At 37.4% G+C, this 19,794-nt stretch overlaps 1 protein-coding gene across 4 annotated transcripts in view; it reads right to left on the bottom strand.

The window, feature by feature from the left end:
* Window positions 1-19,794, bottom strand: part of FMN1 (formin 1) — a 182,755-nt gene that overhangs the window by 122,186 nt on the left and 40,775 nt on the right. For 2 of the 4 annotated variants that reach the window (XM_054067736.1, XM_054067735.1), the window contains exons 3-4: window positions 19,318-19,494; window positions 9,259-9,376 (exon numbers count right to left, since the gene is read on the bottom strand). In XM_054067736.1, coding sequence (XP_053923711.1) covers window positions 9,259-9,376; window positions 19,318-19,494 — 295 coding nt within the window. Of the gene's footprint in view, window positions 1-9,258; window positions 9,377-11,474; window positions 13,682-19,317; window positions 19,495-19,794 lie in introns of those variants that run through there. The other 2 variants (XM_054067737.1, XM_054067738.1) reach the window with 2 other exon arrangements.

Genomic DNA, 19,794 nt, shown 5'->3' with positions numbered 1-19,794 from the left:
TCCTTGTTTTCCTTTTTAAATTGTTTTAAAAACTTGTACTTTAAAAAAAGAGGCAGACTGTAAAGTAACACTGGGCAATGTATGACATATGCCACCAGGTGATGGAAATAAAGCATATATTACTTGTGATTAGTCAAGTATGAGCATGCTTCATTGTTTTGCAAAGAAAATGCACACTACAGCATACAAGTTTTTCCTAAATGCACAGAAAACCAGACATGAAATAAAATCTGGATGTTTTGGACAACCTATGTAATTTATGCAAATGCTTAACGTATGCTAAGTTGTATAATCACACAGAAATTATCTGAATACAGAGTAGCAGTAACATTTACAAACATACACAATACACGCTTGTGTAAGTCTTTGTTGTGATACTGAACAAGCTGCACTGTTCATCACCGTTACTAGAAGAAAAGGTACATGTTTTCATGGGTAAATCTGATGATCTGAAAATTTAATCTACAACTTTGGAGATACTGGATATAGTGGGTCACAATATTTTGAATAGCAATATTCATTCTCCAGAACTGCTTCAAAAAGCAAGTTTACACTCTCCAACATTATTCAGTATTATTCTATTTGTGTTCAAAACAGGTGCAAAAATTGCCTCTTCTACTTTTATAATAGAACAACTTACCTACTTTAATAATTTTAAATCTTATATGAAAAACTTTCCCACAGAAATCTCCATAAATTATGTGTGAGTTACTCCTTAAACTTTACATAGGCAATTTAGGAACCTTCTCTGCCATGATCTCAAAACTTCAAGTAGAAAGTAGAAGCTTTGAAGATAAATGACCTATATAGCCACTTCTGGCCAGTACATTCATTTTTGTAAAGCATCTTACATATTAAACTCAGTATGTGGAAGCATGCAAAATAGTGTTAACACAATCAAAAAGTAATTAGAGAACAAAAGCTGGAAAACTTGAGTGCAATCTACCTCTCTTGAGATGTACCACACCCTCTAGTATAAAGGAAATAATTAACATTTAACTGAGCTGATTCATTACATTACAGAATAGTGAAGGTTTCTTAATTTTTTTCTACCTCCTTGTTAATCCTTGATCTCTTCCCTTTCAATATTCCCTTTTAATATAGTCCTTGTTTCCTCCTCTATTATTCCCCCAAGTAATTTTCCCCTTGAACCACCAGGTGTCACAAGAGAATCCACTCACCACAGCTGCACCTTTTTTATTACTAATATATTATTTTTACAGGCACATCAATATGACCTTCCAGGCTTTTTCAGGCTACAGTCCTAAAAACCAGCAAATGTTTAGGCTTTTCTTACAATAAACATTGTCATGCACACCTTTCAAAATATGTTATTTGTTCAGTCTTGGAAAGGTGTTTATAAAATATAATTTTCACACAGAAATAACCCTGGGAGAAACGCATTTATTTGAAACGCTACATGAATGCAACATTTTAAGTAGACAAATTGTGGCTAAAACCGATGATTGGTCACTGAAAGCCCAAACCTTAGGTTTATAAAAAGCTGACAGACAGAATTCCTTAAGCTTTCTGAGTGGTAATTTGAACAAGTTTTACATTTAACCATCCCTCATAGAGCTGTGAAATTAAAATTTATTTGTGCTTAAAGAAATTCTTACAATTGGCCATTTTGTAGGGAGGACTGGCTAAAAGAATACCGAGTGTTGTTTTGACATATTATTCTAATCCTTCCCTCACCCCATTCCATCTACTCATGTCTGTCCGCATTTCTTTACTTTCTATTGAACCTGAACTCTTTTATAGCCCCATAACTCAATACATATAATGATGTCAGTTCCACAGATTGGGAAATAAGCAAACATCCTTTAATTCAACTTAATGGTTTTCTTTTAGACTTCTAAGGGAAGGAAGAACCCTCCAAGCCTAAAATGTCAATGATTTTTATCACCTTAAAGACTCTGTTACAGTGAAAATATGGAAGATGAGAGGAATGCAGACAGATGGAGAGGAACACGTGGGAAATAAAGAGTCCTAAAAAAGCTAATACTATCTCCATGTTGAGATAATACAGAAGATATGAGAGTTAACTTACTACAGCAGATGAAGTAACTCCACAACACTCATTGAATTCCCTGAGAACAACAGAATGATACCCACAGAAAAGCAGCCTCCTGAAGGGAAAAACAGCAACTCTTTGATTGTCTGTTATGGAAATGAAGAAAATAGTTCTCATCCCTTCTAACTGCAAAGAAGTATAAAGCATTATTCAGAAGCAGTCACCTGAGTAATTTATCTACTTGATCGTTCCTCCTCTCCTGTCACAGGTGAGTTTACAGCTACAGTTCATTTACCTGACAGTAGAATTTAATAGCTTGCCATTTTCACCCTCTCAGGAAGACAACATTAGAGGTACTGCTGCTGGGGACATCCTACATGATTCCTTTCTCAATAAAGGCCCTGCTTCATTTTCACAAAACCAATATATTACAGGATCACATTCACCAAATGCAATATGGGAAACACCTTATCAGCACACATGAGGAACAAATTTATTCTAGAATTTCTTTCATGAGTTACAGCCTCTATCTACTCTACCTACTGCATCTAGCACAAATTTAAAATACAAAGCACTTATTCTACATCTAGAACACCTTTGCAATCAATATATACTATTTGTAGTAAGCATAAGTTGAGAATTCATATATACTATATATACAGTATAGTGTAAATTTAATCAAATTTGGGTGGGTATGTGAGTGAACATAGGTACGCTACATACCTACACAGACAACACACTGCTTCGCCGATATATTTTCAGCAATTCTCAAGTTTAGAACTACTGACAAAATGAAAACATAAGAAATGTATAACGAATAAGGTTGTTTTTTTTTACAGATACAATTACAGAGCATGTGTCTGTGTGACAGAAGAGGGGGCAAACTTGGCAAGGATTAGATTGAATTTGACTAAAATGAAATAAAAAAATCAGTTACAAATCCAGATGCAAATTTTCAGAGAGCATCAGGGTGTTCAGATGCAGTGTTTCATTTAGACTAGTAGCTAAATCTCTCAGGTTCAAATGCTGGGCCAAATAGAACTTCAGATCATGTGAACAGCGAGACTGGAGAACAGGAAAGCGAATTCAATAAAACGGAGGCATTTCTGTTATACAAAGGGCCTCATTTATCTTGAAATAGAACAATGGAAATAAAATACAAAGTCATTCTTGTGCTGTACACAATTGCCCTTTCACTGTGTTTCAATTATATAACAAGAATCATCATGTAAACCCTGTGATTGTTTGGGGCCTTTGCAATGTCACGCTGGTAGGACCCATAGTGGTGTCTACATTTCAAAGACAGTAAAAGAAATAATACACAGAACTTGCCTGCATTATATTCAAATAATGGATCAATCTTAATATGCTGGTATTTGTGGCTACACAGATGCACGCATCCAGATATGGCTGTATACTGTAAAACATGTCGTTGTCGGGCATCTGCTGCAATAGATGCACACAGACTCAAAAACAACAGGTCTCCTAAAATGACTGTATTTCTATAGATGCTGTGCACAATGGAAATAAAGCAGAGATTTTATTGAAAAACATAACTCCCCCCTCACCCTGTAGTAACACAACCCTCAGTTTCAGGAAGTCATGAACATTTTATCACTTGGTCTTAGACATAGCTATTATTTTTTTTTCAGATTTAAGTTTAGGAAGTCAGTATTCTTTTCCATTCTTCATCTCTAGCTAGTGCTAATAGCCCATAAACAGAAAAGGAGTTTTATTTGGCTTGAAAAAATAGCCTAGGATTCTTAGCCCAATGCTATGGATGGGTTAACTGAAGCTTGGAAACTCACAGCTTTCCTGATGTCACCCCAGAAAGTAGCAAAAACACTGGAACTGGAACACAAGCATCCTAACAACAAATCTTCAGCATTAACAGATGCTTATATTTTTATTCCTATCTCAAGAAGCACAGTATGAATGATAGTATCAGCTGCAGTGGAAGAGAAAAGCAAAGGAAATTTCTGCTGCTTGCTTGCTGTTGAGGAGTTTTTAAAATATTTTCCAAGTAAATCTTAGCAGACAGGGCTGCAAAATATCTGGAGAAGTGACTGCTGCATTTATCAGCACATGCACAACCCGTTTATCTCAGAATGTAGACATTTCTAACCAGCATTATACCGAATATCTTCCAAATCCACAAAATTATAGCTTGAGTTGGCATAAGCAAGGGGAGAAAACGTCATTGTTACTTCAGAGGAATATAATAAGGCTGCAACAAGCTGGCTTGTAATAGAAACCTCAGCTTCTCAATAACAAGCTACTATGTTTGTCAGAATATGAAACAGTGATGTAACATGGCCAAACACACCTGTCATACTCCATAATAAAAGCAGTAAAATGTAGTAAAATAATTTACAAAACCTTTATGAAGCCCACCTGCCCCGAGTCACATCAAAATTATCAGTGACCACTATATCACAGAATCACCATTCAACTAATGCATATCCTACTTGCTGTAGTCCTGCTTTATCTAATTAATTACAATAAAATTTATAATAGAATCCCAGAACTAAACCACAGATACCACACTGAAATAAAATAAAATGAAATTACTTTTAAAAAATGTCATATTTTTTAATTTTTAGATGAAACAAACTGTTAGCAACCACTGATACAACAACTTCCCTCAGGACATTAACATCAAGCATTATGTCTTTTCAGAAACAAACACAAATTGTTCAAGGCCACAAAGGAAGCTTATGTTAGAGAATGATAAGAAAGCATGTTCTTATCTCTGATTTCTTTGTTCAGCTCATTTTGCCTCTCTTTCCCTCAAATAAGCTGATTATTCTCTGCATTTACATCATAACCATAAAGTGATTTTTCTTGCTGGGAACCCAGATCATAGGGGACGAAGGTCTCAGTGTATTTGAAACTTGGCAATAAACCTCTGCCATTATTTTGTATTTCATTCTCCATTTACTTAGACACTTCTTTTTTAATAAGAGCTTTCTCAATTACCTCCTGATTTTATTTCTTACCCTGAAAACTCTTCTTACAGCATCATGGGCTGTTATTGTAGAAATTATGGCCCTATAGAGACAGCATTACTTCACTGCAGGTTTAAGCATTACGAATAGACAGATTTTGAGACAACAGGGGGGGTTAATGTTAAATACAGATATTTGAATTAAGAAAAAAACATGCAAAAACTATTGAATGGATTAAAGTTTCAACTTTATTTTTTTTAAACATTTTCTCCAGCAGAAATGTCAAATACTCCTCTCTTGTCACTTTTCTTCATTCCTCTTTTGCTTAAGCAAAAGAGTAAACTCTCTCTAGTTCATATAAGAGAAGTATTTTGACCCTAATGCCTAAAAATGCATTTTTAATGTGAATGACAGGATCTGTCTCTCTATATCACCCTAATGTGGTGACCATTCTTTAAACTTAAGTAGTTTTATGAGCAGCAGAACTCATGTCTACACTCCTCTTCTTGGTTGTGGGAGGCTGCAAGTGATGATCTATCTAGTCATATGCAGCGGCTGAGACATTCACTATGCATGGATTCTAAGCAATCTAGTAGCACAGAGGAGTTCGTTCAGTATGGAAACAAATTTGCCTCCTCTGCCTTGCTTGATATCTTCATCATATATAATTGCTGGCATATCTACCCTTCTATCAGATTTAATGCTTGGGAAATAGGAGAAATCTCTCTAAGAATTATGGAAGAAAAAGAAAAATAAACTTTTCATAAAAACAGAACAGAACTTTACGAATAGAGAAATTTCCATGGAATAATCCTATAACTGTAAATTCAAATTTCTTTTTTCTAGTCTTCCAGGATATAAATGGTTTAATGTCCTACAGATTTTCTAGACTTCAGCCATTTCATACTGATACACTTCAAAGAAGTGCCAGTTACTGTAGAGAACCATGTAAGCAGCTTGTGCTAATTACAGAGAGCCAGTTGACAATGCAGTCACTTGCTCTTTGGAAACAGATGTATTAAACGATTAAGAAAACGTAAGATATGCCAAAATATCATAACATTATCCTTTAATTCAAAATTTACAACTCAAGATTTGGGGGTGACAACATTCTGACTACACAAGGTGTTATCAAAAAGACATGAAAAAAAACCTCTTGGAAAGTTTTATTTGTTCACTAACTTCTTTCACTTCTGATGTTCCTAACAGGCCTAGTCAGCCACACACACGTGTTCCTTGTTAAGTCTATTTGCTTTTCAGTTGGTTTCCCACATACCAAGGCAGACTATGAGCCTCAGAAGGGAGTTAGCTGCTCCTCCAAGCTGCTGTGACTCACTGGGATGTCTGCTGCGTAGGCCAAACGAAGCCTGAATTTCTTGCTTCCAGCAGGCAGCAAGAACAATGAGCATGGCAAGGAGGTGAGAAAAGATTAAAAAGCCAGAAATTCTCTCCCTCAATATCCCTACTTTTCTGTCATAGTTGCCATAGCGCATGGCGATGAAGGAAGTAAATCAGACTTAGTGCAAAATTGTGAGAAAGTTTACAGTACTCCAGCTTTCAAATTTCCATTGTTACTTTGAGTACCAATTTCCCAGAACAAATGAAAAAAATCTATGCTACCTTATAAAATACATACAAATTCTTGTAGCCTGTTAGAAATAAGAATAGAATAAAAAATAAGTTAGAAAAACTTATGTCCACAGATTTATCCTTAGATGTGACCACACTTGTGACAGATATATTTTGTTTACATCTAAAATAAAGCTATGCTAAATGAATAATTACCTAACAATTCAACCTATTATTGTTGCTTGTATATAGATCCCTATTATTTTGGTAGATTGAACTCTTAATCACAAAAATCAAAACACTACCATAAATTGTTGACTGACAGTTACACTAAGTCCCTTCAGTATTTTTTATGTTACAGATAATCACCTATTCAGAAACATCAGCGGAGAAAGACTAGACTCACAAACAGCCCTGCAACACATAGTTTTTGAACTGTATTCTGAAATCAAGAATTTTTCATTTGAAGTTAGCTGCCAGAACAAGACACTACGGTGAGAAATAGGGTTTCAGGATGAGATTGGTTGAGACCAGTCAGTTTTATTCTGATCATTTACATAATATTTTTAAGAAGCCCACTTTGTGGAGAAGCTCCTAAGGTACAGGTGGTTGGGAGGGAATTTTGGATGGGAAGAGGCATGAAGGAAAATGCCAGTATACACCTGCACTTTGAAGGTACCAACCACTATCAGAGAACTCAGTTTAGAAGTAATGCCATATTGCCACTTCTGTGTTTTTTTTAAATCACAAACCTCATCCCAGAGTAATACAACAAACACTGAATACAAACTCTCTTTTTTCAATTGTATCCGCACTGCCCTTGGAACAGTACCTTCCTTTGCTTGCAGGGGACGGCATAAACTCATTCCTGTGCATAGTACTTTAAAATAGTCACCGTAGTACTCAAAAAAAGCAGCTATAACTGATCCACCATATGCAACTCTACAACTGCTTTCAGCGTCCTTGCTACCACAACTGATTTCTGGGCATCCATGAACAGCCGAAAGAAACACAAACTTGCTAATCACTGAAACACACCTGTAACTCTACTGCACTCTTAACACATGTTGAAATGCAGCGTTTGCCTATTTTCTTTAAAAGCATTGCTTCGGTCTCATCCTGGCTGAATCACCAGCAGTTTGTTTTCATTCAAATCCCTCTCTCTGCCAGACACCGGAGTGACTAATGAACTGCAGAATCTGGTCTGTATAAAAATCTGACTTCACAAACTAACCATCAGCATGTTGATGACACTGCCACCCAAAATATCACAGTAACAAAAGACTAACAATTTACATGGGCTCTAAGCCACCCTGTCCTTCCTATTCAAATTTCAGGAAACCATGACCTAATTTCTCTACAAGCAGTAGAATCTGGAGCTTTCATTTATTAAGTTTCTTTTCTTTATTTCAGCATATGTTTTTGCCATAGATGATTACAGTCATTAGGAGAAAAAAAATATTTATTTTGGTAAAATTAAATGCAACAAGCACATAGCCTATAATAAGAATCTAAGAGTAACAGAAAGAGCCTGTAGCACTACTTGTGTTCAGCTAAATACCTGTCCTGGTGATACAGTGATAGGCTCCCACACCTCAGACTGATCAGATGCATTGCCAATTCAATTCTGTCTATATTAGAACCGTGTTGTTCCAGTCAAAACCAAGTTTTCTGAAATTTTCCAGCAACCTTTACATTTCCACTTTACAAAAAATGAGGATTAAGACAGAGAAAACTGAGGAAAGAGGGAGAAAGAAGTAATACACTAAACAATACAAGATAGTAGATCCACTACGCCTATTTATTCTTTCTCATATACAAGACAAAGTGCATATTCACCGGAATTGGAAAAAACCAGATAGCATTACCCTGTACATTTTTTCACAGTAAGGTAGTATAAAAGCTTGGTTTTTAATTTCACTTAATCCTTTCTAGGTGGTATTTTCTAAGATCTACAAGTACATGAAGAACAGATGGTCTATTCCTTTAATTTTGATATTTCACACAATTCCACAGTTAATGACTAATTTCTGAGTAACAGGGACTTCCTGTTCAGTATTTAAGAATACAGATTTGAAACAGAGTTGTGATGGCTCCAATAACTACTTTTTCCATTGTAAATATGTTATGTAAGTATTTATCTAAATAAAAAAAATTAAGAAATATTTTTCTGCAGAAAATTTATCAGATAACTAGTTAACATTGTGCTTCAGGCATACCCTTTCATACATCTGTACAGTACTATATACATAGCTAGCTATAAAAGTGATCTGAGCAGACAGGAGTATTCCTCTGTTTATACACAAGTCTGAAAGATAGTATTCATTACTTTTCTTCTGGACACTACCTGAAGAAAATCTGCAGCCAGGTTTGAGGCAGGCAGGTCACTGCCTCCTGCATTCACAGGCAATGCAAAAGACAGTCAGGTTTCCATTCGTTCACTATACTGTCACTCATTTGAACAGAACTTGACTAGAAATGGATAACCTAACATCAAAAAACCCACTTCCTCACAAATTTATACAGGCAAGCATTTAGATTTCAACACAGATTTGGATGTTTACATTTCAGATGCTGAACAAGTAGCAGTAAAGAACACATCCAAAATATAAGGTCTGGTTTTTTCAGATAAGAAAATACCATGAATTATCACAATCTCTGTAGTAAGCAAGATTAAAAATGCCATACACAAACTTCTGTGAATGTATCACCTGTTTGTTTTACCTGCTTCTGTGTACTTTAATCCTACTTTTACTTCTTCATGCTTTGCTTTTGGTGGTGGCCAGACAGTCTGAAGTCTCCCTGGAGTCTTGTCATCTTGCTCTGAGGGACTCAGGTCAGGCTGTTAAAAATTACAAAAGAAAAGATTAACATCTGCAGTATCAACCGATTCCAAAACATCAACTGCTGTGCTCGGTGCTACATGTGTACTTCAGAATGGTTATTTGCCTCATTCTGCAGACTGAAACAGTGCTCAGTTCGTTGGAAGGGATATAAAGAGATCAGCGTACAAACATAACTTTAAGGAGGAAGCTAACACATAATGCGTGTGACATACAATGATTTGTTGAAACTGTTCACATCAATGTGGAAAGCTGTTCATCCTTTGGTGAACCATAAAGCTGGTCAAGAACACTAGGGTTTTTTTCCCCTGTATCTTTTTTTCAAAGTGAAAAGACCCATCTGTGCTCCTCTTGCAAGTAAACGTCAGAAGGATTCACCCAAGACATCATTTGACAATGTAATTTTCCGGAAGCAGAGCCAGTTTATGAAATTCCTGCCCCACCCCCAGCTGCTTGCTTGGTCCATGTAGCATGTAATGCTGCCACATCAAAGTGCTGTGACTGGGGCTGCACCGTCAACTAGAATGCTAAAATAACTCTTTAAATGCAGGAGGGGGAGAGGTGGGAGGGGAGAAATACTAAACTAGCAAACAAGCATTCTTTTAGAGGTTTACGTTTTGATTGACTTTTTGTAATCTGATTTACAACACGCTACTACGAGTAACCGCATAGGTAAAACCACAGCAACAGCAAAACCTTTATGAAAGTAGCCCCACAAATGGCACACATGAGCAAGGAAAAAGAAAAGCCAAGGGCCTTCTACTCTTGCCACGTCTTGAAGAAAATGTACATTTGTACTAGACCAGACATTAAATAGACATTTATAAAAAACACTCCCACTGACTCCAGTGCTTCCACCCTCACTGCGTATGACGACAGCTTTCCAAATAGGTTTGCTGTGAGCCATGGAAGCGCGTATGCTGGCACAGCACAGGGAATGGTGTAAGCAGGAAGAAGCGAGCCAGGAATGGGAAGGGCAGGCGCAGACTGCAATTGCTGTACATGCCATGGCCAACCAGTACCTCTTTTCTCCTCCCCATAGCTAATTTAGTACAAACTGGTATTGTCAGTCTATGCAGGTGTCAGTCAAGATTTTTAAAGAATTTTTAATTTTATGTAAGAATAAACACGTGAAAGAGAGTACAACCAAACCAGCAAATTAATGTACGTAGCTTCAAGTTTAAGGTCCAATCCTGCAAATTTAATAACTCAGATAAATCCCTCTTTAGCCAATACAAACAACATTCTGGACTGATTATATCTGGCAAAGATGTAACTGTTAAGAATTTGGGGTTTGGGGAACCCCAAACCAAGCATTACTCACTTAAGCAAAGAGCTCAAATCATGCTCATATTCATTTATCATTATGGTTCCATGAAAACTTAGCATATATGTTATTTATTCACTTCTTAAAAACATACTAACTGAATCTCCACATGCGTAAGTATTAACCTTGCAAATGCATTAATGCATAACTTGAGTCATCTAATTGGAATCACTAAGTTATACTTGGATAAGGTTAAAGGCTTATTCATATTTGCAAAGCCAGATATATGCATGCAAATAAGAAAAACATTACTTTAAATTCTACGCCTTGGACAAACCGAGTTGAAAATCATCCATAACTTCTAGTATCAGCTGTTATCATAGAATCATTCCTAAAGGTAAAATCAAATATTACTTTTAAGAAAAAAAGCTCAATGAAAGAAATCTCAGAGTGAGATTGAGAAACTATTAAATAATACTACAGTAAATATTTATATCCTCAAACTGACTTAAATCCATACTTAACATATAGGCAACTGTTCGGTAAGGTTCTTTTAAAATCAGAAATTCATTGTTAATTTCTCACTTCTAATTGAAAAACTGTGACTGTATCAACAGTTCCAACTGAATTCCACTACAACTGCAGATGATCAAGTATTTTGACAAATTAGCCCCAAGGTTTCTTCAGTTGGGAATCCAAACTTTGAGACTGCCAAAAGAAGAGGACAACTCTGACATTTGACCTTAGGTCCCCACGAATAATTTTTAAACAAGAAATTATTTTTCATCCATCTACTTCCAAATCTTAGAAGAAAAAGTAATTCAACCTACAGATTTCTCTGGTGGTCCATCTCCAGGTTTTGATATTGACCTTTCAAATACAGCTTTCAGGGATTCTTTTTCACTTCTCATTTTGCGTTTTATGGCTTCCAGCTCTGAAGTATCTGCAGTTGTTTCTTTTTTGGGAGGCCGTGTGAACAAAGCTTTAAAGACATCCAGCGCAGATTCAGCAGGACTTGACTTTATTTCCCCAGAGAGAAACTGTGGCTCTGTTTTGCTGGAGGCTTTGTTCTCTCGAGCTTCATCACCTTCCTCGGACTCCCCAGATCCCTCACCAGAGTCCTCGGTTCTATCCTCATTCTTGGAGACGTCTATGTTTAACAAGTGTGAGAGTTGTTCCAGGAAAGTAGGACTTGCTTTAGGTTCAGCTGATTTTTTTTTAGTGGTCAAACCTGATGTAATACTGGATTTCTTCACAGGCTGTCGTAATTTAAGCAGAGCTAAATCATTCTCCTTTGGTTTAATTTCTGTAATAGTTTCCCCATCCTCTGTGGTTAGTCCCTTTTTCCTTACACGTAGTCCACTAAAGAAAGCAGGCAGCTGGAAAGTCTTTTCAGCCAGTGCTGTTTTTTCAAGCGATGTATTATGAGCTGCAGGTATTTTGTCTTCATCTGGAAGTTCTTGACTGCAATCCCCTGTAGCAAGCAAGCGACTGAACTGCTCATCCATTAACATTTTGTATTTTTCACTGGAGTCATGCTCCAGAATACCATCCAGCTCTTCTGGAAGCTGCTTAGAAATTGGTGGGTGTAACTCGATGTCATCTGTATCCACAGTGTTATCACTGTTGTTGTGCCCTTTTGATTCTGAGTCTTCCTTATTTTGATTGTTATCATCCAAAGCTTCAGCAGACAAAGCAGCATTATTTAGCTCCGATTCACTTGTATTGTTTTCATCAGTGTCTGGGTCCTTATTCTCCGTGTCCGATTCTGTATCACTTGTTGTATGAACCAAAGTACCTTGTACGAGAACAGCATCCTTGTCATCATTGTCAGATTCAGACAAAGAAGTCTGTACAAAGCTTAAACGGTGAAGAAGCAATTCATTTTGTTCAACTAACTCCAGTTCCATGTCTGTTTGCCTGCCAGACATCGGGTCAGCTTGGCCACTGGTACTATTCACGCCATGCTGATTTTCCAAGTCATCATTACCATCATTATCATTCCTCTCATGCCAAGTGTTAACAAGAGTATTTATATTAGTGTGCAAAGGTTGAAATGCTTTAAGCACTGTTTCTTCTTTGGAAGCTGTAGATGCAAATTTAGTTGTAAATCCAAAAAGTGTTTTTACAGAAAATGTAGTGAAATGACCAGGTTCGCTTCCTGCTGTATCCTCCAGGTCTGGAAGCTCGCTACAATCAGGCACTGCATTTTCTTCTTCTTCCATGTTGTGTGAAATACAGAATAAATTTCCTTCTAGCAGTGCTACTAACTGCTAAACCAATACTGACTCCATGCATTCAGACAGCAGACGGAACTCACCGCTGGCAGCAGGCCCCTCTTCCCCGTGAGGGCATCCAGCCTCCCCCAGGTCACCCTGCCCCTCCTTCCGGTTCCAGCGCTGCAGCCGGCAGCCAAAGTGTCCGTCAGGTCTCCAAACTCTACTTCAGGAGCAGCAAAAAGACATAATAAAAAGTTCTCAGCAGCTTCGGTAACTTGTTCCCTTACACAAAGGGCTTTTTGTCACAGCAAATATGCTAGTGCACTAATCTCGGCTGAAAATTTGACCAATGGTTACTGCTGGGACTCCTGCAATCCTACTGGCTGCACACAACTTCCTACGTGCTACAAAGTGCAGCGCAGCTACACAAACCAGCCTCCCGAACACAACTGGGTGCGTTTGTAGCTTGCTACTTCCTTATCCCAGTACGCGAGCTGCGAGTGGTTTTCAGCAGAGGATTCCTCATGGATTCTTTTGCATACTCTTTCCACTCTGATAAAAATCTCCTTTTGTAAATCCATAATCACCAAAATACGTCAAATGGAAACGCGAAGTAATGAACCTCTAGCTTCCTGTGCCACCGCCTGCAGCCCGTGTAGAGTCCCCAGTTCCAGGCTGGCCCGAACCAAGTCCGGTGAGCGCCCTTGAAGCCAGAGAAAGCAGGAAAAAAAAAAAAGAAGCTCTCTTCCGATTTGCTGCAGGTTTCATCTGGAATGCAGATTTCAGCCTCCAGGGCCATGAACAAAAACCAACAGGACTGGTTTCATATTACAGCTGTCCTAAGTCTGCACAGCTATTTCTGCGAACTGTACACAGGTACTTATCAAAGGCTTTCACCACACCCAGGGACTCAGCTGTTTGGGTGGGCAGGTTAAACCGCCAGCCCTCAGAAACGCCAGGTTAACTGTTTAGAAATCAGGCAGGCTTTCCATCTGCACTGAATCCAAGCTTGGATTATTTCAAACCAGAATAATCGGTGCCGACGTATTTTTTGACAACTTTCATCCATTTATACTGCCACAGTAGGGCTATATGCATGAGATTTGCTTTAGTTAATACTGGCAAAAACACCTGAAGGAAATCTTCAAGATAGTATAACTCAATATTAACAGAATTGTCAGGGATAACACGTGCGTGTATATATATTTGTAATACACATATAAATAAAGTACTAAATACTCTATAGAACTTTTAATATTCAGAAAGTTGGTAACATTTAGGTCAGGTTCCACTCAAAAGTCTTCGCTCTTTTCCTTATTGTTGGAAGTACTGAGACTGCAAATCTGCACAAATTTATATTCTTCTTCTTCCCTGGCTTTTAAGAAGGTTTTTGTAGTCAATTCCCACGTTGCTACCTTAGAAATTCAAAGATACTATTCTTTTTTTTTGTTGCACCAAATTTAGAGGGTCATTCTACAGTCAGCCATTTAGCTGTGATGAGTAATCTTAATCAAGAAACAAGCAACAATGGAAAAGCTGTCCTTCACAGGGAAATCAACTACAGATCACATCACTGTGTCAAGTTACTGAAAAACATTTACTGAAAAGCAGAATGTTACAGACAACATGCAACAACAAAGTATCCCAACACATTTAACTTCTGGTTAAATGTTTAAAAATGTAGGCTGTACAAAAAGCGCACCTTTACTTTTTCCATATACTATAAAAGATCATAAAATCAACAGCAAAAGTATTTACTGCAGGAAGCTTCCCGGAAATCAAATCGTAGTACTGAGGGCTTAGATGAAGTTTACAGATACCTTTTCAATGCCAGGGTTGCAGGCATGCCTATGGACAAAGGGCACTGGAATCAGGATTTAACACAAAACAATATTTTTTGCCTTACTGCCTGCCGTTTCCTATAGGAAGCTCCTGACTTGTTTCTCCACTGAGCTTAATCATCAGGTGCCAAGGACAGAAACATCTGACAGGTTATGGCTCTCTTAGTTTTCAAGGCTTAATATTGATTAATGTAACAAAAGGAAGCACTACCTAAGGGAAGAGACACAAAGTCTTTATCACCCTCTATGCCAACCTACTCTTACGATCCTGGGGTTAATAAGACAAGTGGAAGTCAGCTTCCTCAGCACTGGTAAATTCCCATAAGACAAGATTTCTTGAAGGCAAATCTACAGCAATTCTAAATTTCTTATGATGACAAAATAAATTTTGATGGGGCAAAGTGACCCTATGGAGCCAAAGTTTTCTACATTTAAATTTACATCTATTTTTAAGTTCAACGACGAGACTAATTGTTCATTGTCCTAGTAATTTTTATGGTTATGTATTGCTTATTTATTTATGTAGTTATTTATTTTGGATTTTGTGTAATTTTGATGGATAAACATTAAATTGTATTTTTCAGAAACAGTTTTGTTGATCACTAACAAAAAATACACCCATATGAACAACTTCATGTACCTTTTAAACCAAACATACTCACTCAGATTATCTCAAAATATTTGTATGTGTAATTAATGACAGCCCGCACTTAAAAAGAAACTTCTCTGTAATAATCTAGGGTCACCAAACTGTAACAGTCCTATGAATATTGTACATAGGCAGGTTAATGAAAATAGCAACTATCTAAGATTTTAATAGTATGTATGAAAAGTTTAGTTTAAAAGTCAACTTCAAAGCAGCAAACCCATAGTTTACATCTAAACAACACCCTGACAACATTTATGAGACAGCGATCACATTAGTAGTGAAAAGGATGTTGCTTTGAGTGTCAGGCCAAAGTTGTGCAATGCAGTGAAATGCTAGAAACGCCAGAGCTGAACACTGAATAATTAAAACATCAGAGGCAATCTCATAAACCCGCAGAAAATTATACTGCTTTATATGTACCTCTTGATAAAGAACTCCAGGAAGCGAGAAGAAACTTTCAAGCTTTTTGAGCGTTAGGACAAACAAAAGAACTTGTTCCTGCATTCACCCCTGGAGAAATGATCAAAAACTGGAAGCCAGCCAGCCAGCCTCTCAAATTCACCAGGCAGGCCAATCCCCAGCCTCACATAACGCTTTTGTAAGACGTGTTTCTCACAGTCTGATGATCATGTAGATCAGTAGATGTTGAGGGACTGGATAACTGGTAATGAAATACACATTGGTACTTACCCAACAGAGTGTTTCTGGGTAAAATACAAATATTGATATGCGCCCTTAATATTTTTATACCAAAAGGAAATTATCATATTGTAAAGTACAAATGAGACAGAGCCACTTCGTTGGCAAAATGGTTTTAATGCTGGGTGGATCTATCTCATAAGGAGAGTCTCTCTGAGCACGCTGTAATACTGTATCTGAAGGAAGAAACAACTTCAAAATCTCTAGAAAAAATCAGTTATGATAATGCTCTTAATAAAACTGACATCTCTCTGGTGTCTCAGAAAAGCCCTTAAAACCCGTCATAGCAACTTTCAGAGCAGTCAACGTACTAATTATACAAAAGGACAGTCATTCCTTACAGTTTAAAGCACATTTATTAACCCACACCCTTTCTGACCTACATTTCATCACAGACAGAAGTCACACCTATAACTCACTCCAGTTCTGTTTTTGAGGTGTCTAAGAGCTCTCTTGAAGTAAGTTTTAAAACTAGCTCAGGCAAAAACACACAATAAACCAGAATAAAGTAATCTAATTTTTATCTCTATCATACGGCAGGGCTCAAGGCTTCCTGACTCCGTATCTATTAAGATTGCCTTTTCAGATGGCTGTAATAGCAAACAAGAGAGACGCAAACAGGGGATGAAGATACATTCTATAAAACATCCAAGTGGCTTAACTGTATAGAAAACAACCTTTCTCCCAGAATTCTTTTCCAACATAAAGAGCCTTAAACCGGGCAAAATTTTGCATAAGTTCTTGAAAAGAATCATGGAATGAAAGTGTCAGGCTTCACAAGAGCCATGGGAAGCAGCTGGCAGTGGCTGAGGCAGTTGGAACTGATCTCAAGCTGGGTTGACACTGTCCTGCCCTCTGCCCTGTCCCAGCCCAGCCCTTACTGTGCCAACTGATAACGATCTTAACGTTCTCCAGCTCCCCGTCTCTCTCCTGCTGTTTATCTCCCATTAACCCTTTAAAGGCTGTAAAACAGAGAAGGCAGATAAGATGAAAGAAAAAATCTGTAACTCCTGGATTTTCATCATTATTATCAGTCGTTTTACCTGACTATAGACCATTATGTGAGCAATTTTCCTGAATTGCAAGGGTCTGGGTACCACCAACGTAAATCACTTTAAATGTAAAATTAAGTTTACATGTAGCAACAGAAATATAAATATGTTAATTCGTATGAAAACTCAGCATTACATGTTGTTAACAGAATGAGTGGACATCAGACACATTTGGTGTAGGGGCTGTAGAAATGCTATGTAGTCTTTGCTATGTAGAATCTTCATCAAGATTCTGCTTGACATTGAGATACAGACTACTTTAGAGAGCGTGAGAAAAGATTGTAACAGTTATATAGTTGTAAAACCAGAAAGCGTATTAAGAAAGCCATCTTTATTTCAGGATTGCTCTTCAGACACAGGCACATTTTTTACTACAGTTGTCCTGCCATCCAGTCTGACGAGCACACAGGGAAGACAATAACTGGGAATGGATTGCTCTCAACAGAGCAACTCGTGCAGCCTATTTTTGACCATAATCTTTCTTACAGGTTGCTTACAGCAGTTTTGCAGGCCAAATGGATTCTGGTGGCACCACTAGCCTTCTCGCTACCATTCTTTTGGCAGCTCCTCTTCCAATCCCTTGTCACACAATTGGGCATGGACTCGAAGCAAAAAAATGTTTTTTGAGATGGAAGGGATCTGCAAATAATTTAGCTCAGAGTTCAGTTCTGAAAGACTTTCAAGAAAGAGTCATTGGGAATGAGCTGGAAGAGAAAGTGCCCTGGTGGGTCACCAACAGCCCATCAGCCTATGCTGAGCACCTCCTTTTTATAGAAATTGAGGTTTTTGTTCTGCATCCCTTAGATATAGTGGAATAAATAATCTTCCTTGTTAACTGCAAGAAATGTAAACAATTTCCTTTCTCATAACGTAGTTAAAAAGATCAAGAAAAGAGTAGTAACACTAAGAAAAACTGAAATGAAATGCTTACTATTCTTAGACATCTCTTATTTTACTCAAATTATTGTGGCTTTTGATTTGGAACTCCTCATATTCTAAACAAGGACTTTGTAAATGCAGACAAAAGTATCCTTATGGATTCTTCCTGTTGTAGCCTATATTTGTAGCAGAGATAACAACTAAATCACAGTTCTTTTCTGTCCAGTTATTTGTTTTCATCTCAACATTCTATCACAACAATAATTCTGCACCTTCACAGTATTAAAACAACATTCTAATGAATTATTTTAGGAAAAGAAGGTTAGAGCAAGAAATCAATTTTATAACAAACTCACAAGAATAGTAACAGTGAGTATAAGCATCGTTAAGTGCTATTTTCACTGTACTTCTAAGCCAATTCTGGTATTTCTAACACAGGTGTCATTGTTTCACAAATTGTATTAGTGTTTCGTTCCACAAACTGCATTATGTAGTTTTGTCTTTTAAACCTTTTCTCTCAACTATTCCATCCTTTCCACATTTCTTCATCTTCTGTATTCTTCTCCTTCCAATCTGAAAACTACTGCCAAAACGTGTTTATCTGTAGGCTGGTCACTGCCCATCCTGGAAGCATAGGAGTATTTCCAACTAAGTTAGACTGGGCCATGTTGAGTAATTGTCTTACACTGTGATTAACTCAGGTTGCCATCTAAAGCCTCACTATTTTATATCCCAGGAAGTTTAAAGACTTTTCCTGTCGAATACATGGCCAGTTTGACTCCAGTGCACGTTCAGCTGCTCCAAAAGTGTGAGAAGCAACCGCATATCTCTCAGCAGTCCTGGGCTGAGCACACGCCTATGCGTGCACATGCGCATGCACACGCACACAAAACACACAGACACAGGCGCACACACGTGCACAGCTGCAAACATTCACACACGTGCTCACACGTTCCTTGCTGACTTGTATCTTTCTGCCACCTATTTTTATGCTTGTTATCTCCTAGTCAATAGCTCCTGCAATCCATTTCCAGAAACAAAACTAATTTAAACGAAACACCCATCATGATTTTAGAACCGACACATCGTGTATCTTAATCTGTTTATATAATTTTCAAAATTTTCTGTATTTACTGCTCTCAGGCTTAGCTGCACATACATATATGGACTCGCAAACCATCTGGAAAACTGTATCCCACCCAAAACTCTGCAGTTTGTTGGATATTTTGGAACATGATTTTAGTCATAGCAGAAATGAATGCATCCCAGAAACTTAATTGTATAAAATAAATGCTTGTTGAAACCCAGTATAGCATGAATAGAGTCCTACTCACATTCAGTTCCAGGCTCAAATGCAACACATTTCTGTTGATCTTCTCTTTCTCACTTGACTGAGCAAATGGGTTTGAGTGCCCCAATCTGCAATCCAAAACCCAGGTATCTTCATCTCTGTTTGCCACATCCAAATTAGTCAGGCGTTCAGCGAAGTCATCCTTTAAAGTAGACTCTGCCGGAATGCCAAAGTAAAATGAAATGAAATAAAATAAAGTAATTGCATGATAATAAAACAATTAGACATAATCCCTGCATATATAGAAAGTTCTATATCTTTTTGAAATTGTAGTACACACTATCAACACATGCAATTACAGTTCTTCTGTTTGTTTAAAATAAAACAGAATGGTATAAATGGGTACATACTTTGTTTTCATTCAGAAAAAATCTTTCTGTGCTTAAATTTTGTGAGACAGATCTAGCAAAAAAAAAAAGTGGGCTGCTTGTCTTTCCCTTATACATGGACACACACCGTA

This window comes from Cuculus canorus, chromosome 5 (assembly GCF_017976375.1).
Source record: "Cuculus canorus isolate bCucCan1 chromosome 5, bCucCan1.pri, whole genome shotgun sequence".
Taxonomy (NCBI): Eukaryota; Metazoa; Chordata; class Aves; order Cuculiformes; family Cuculidae; genus Cuculus; species Cuculus canorus.
The sequence above is the reverse complement of the archived record's forward strand: the minus strand, read 5'-3'. Positions and strand labels throughout refer to the sequence as shown.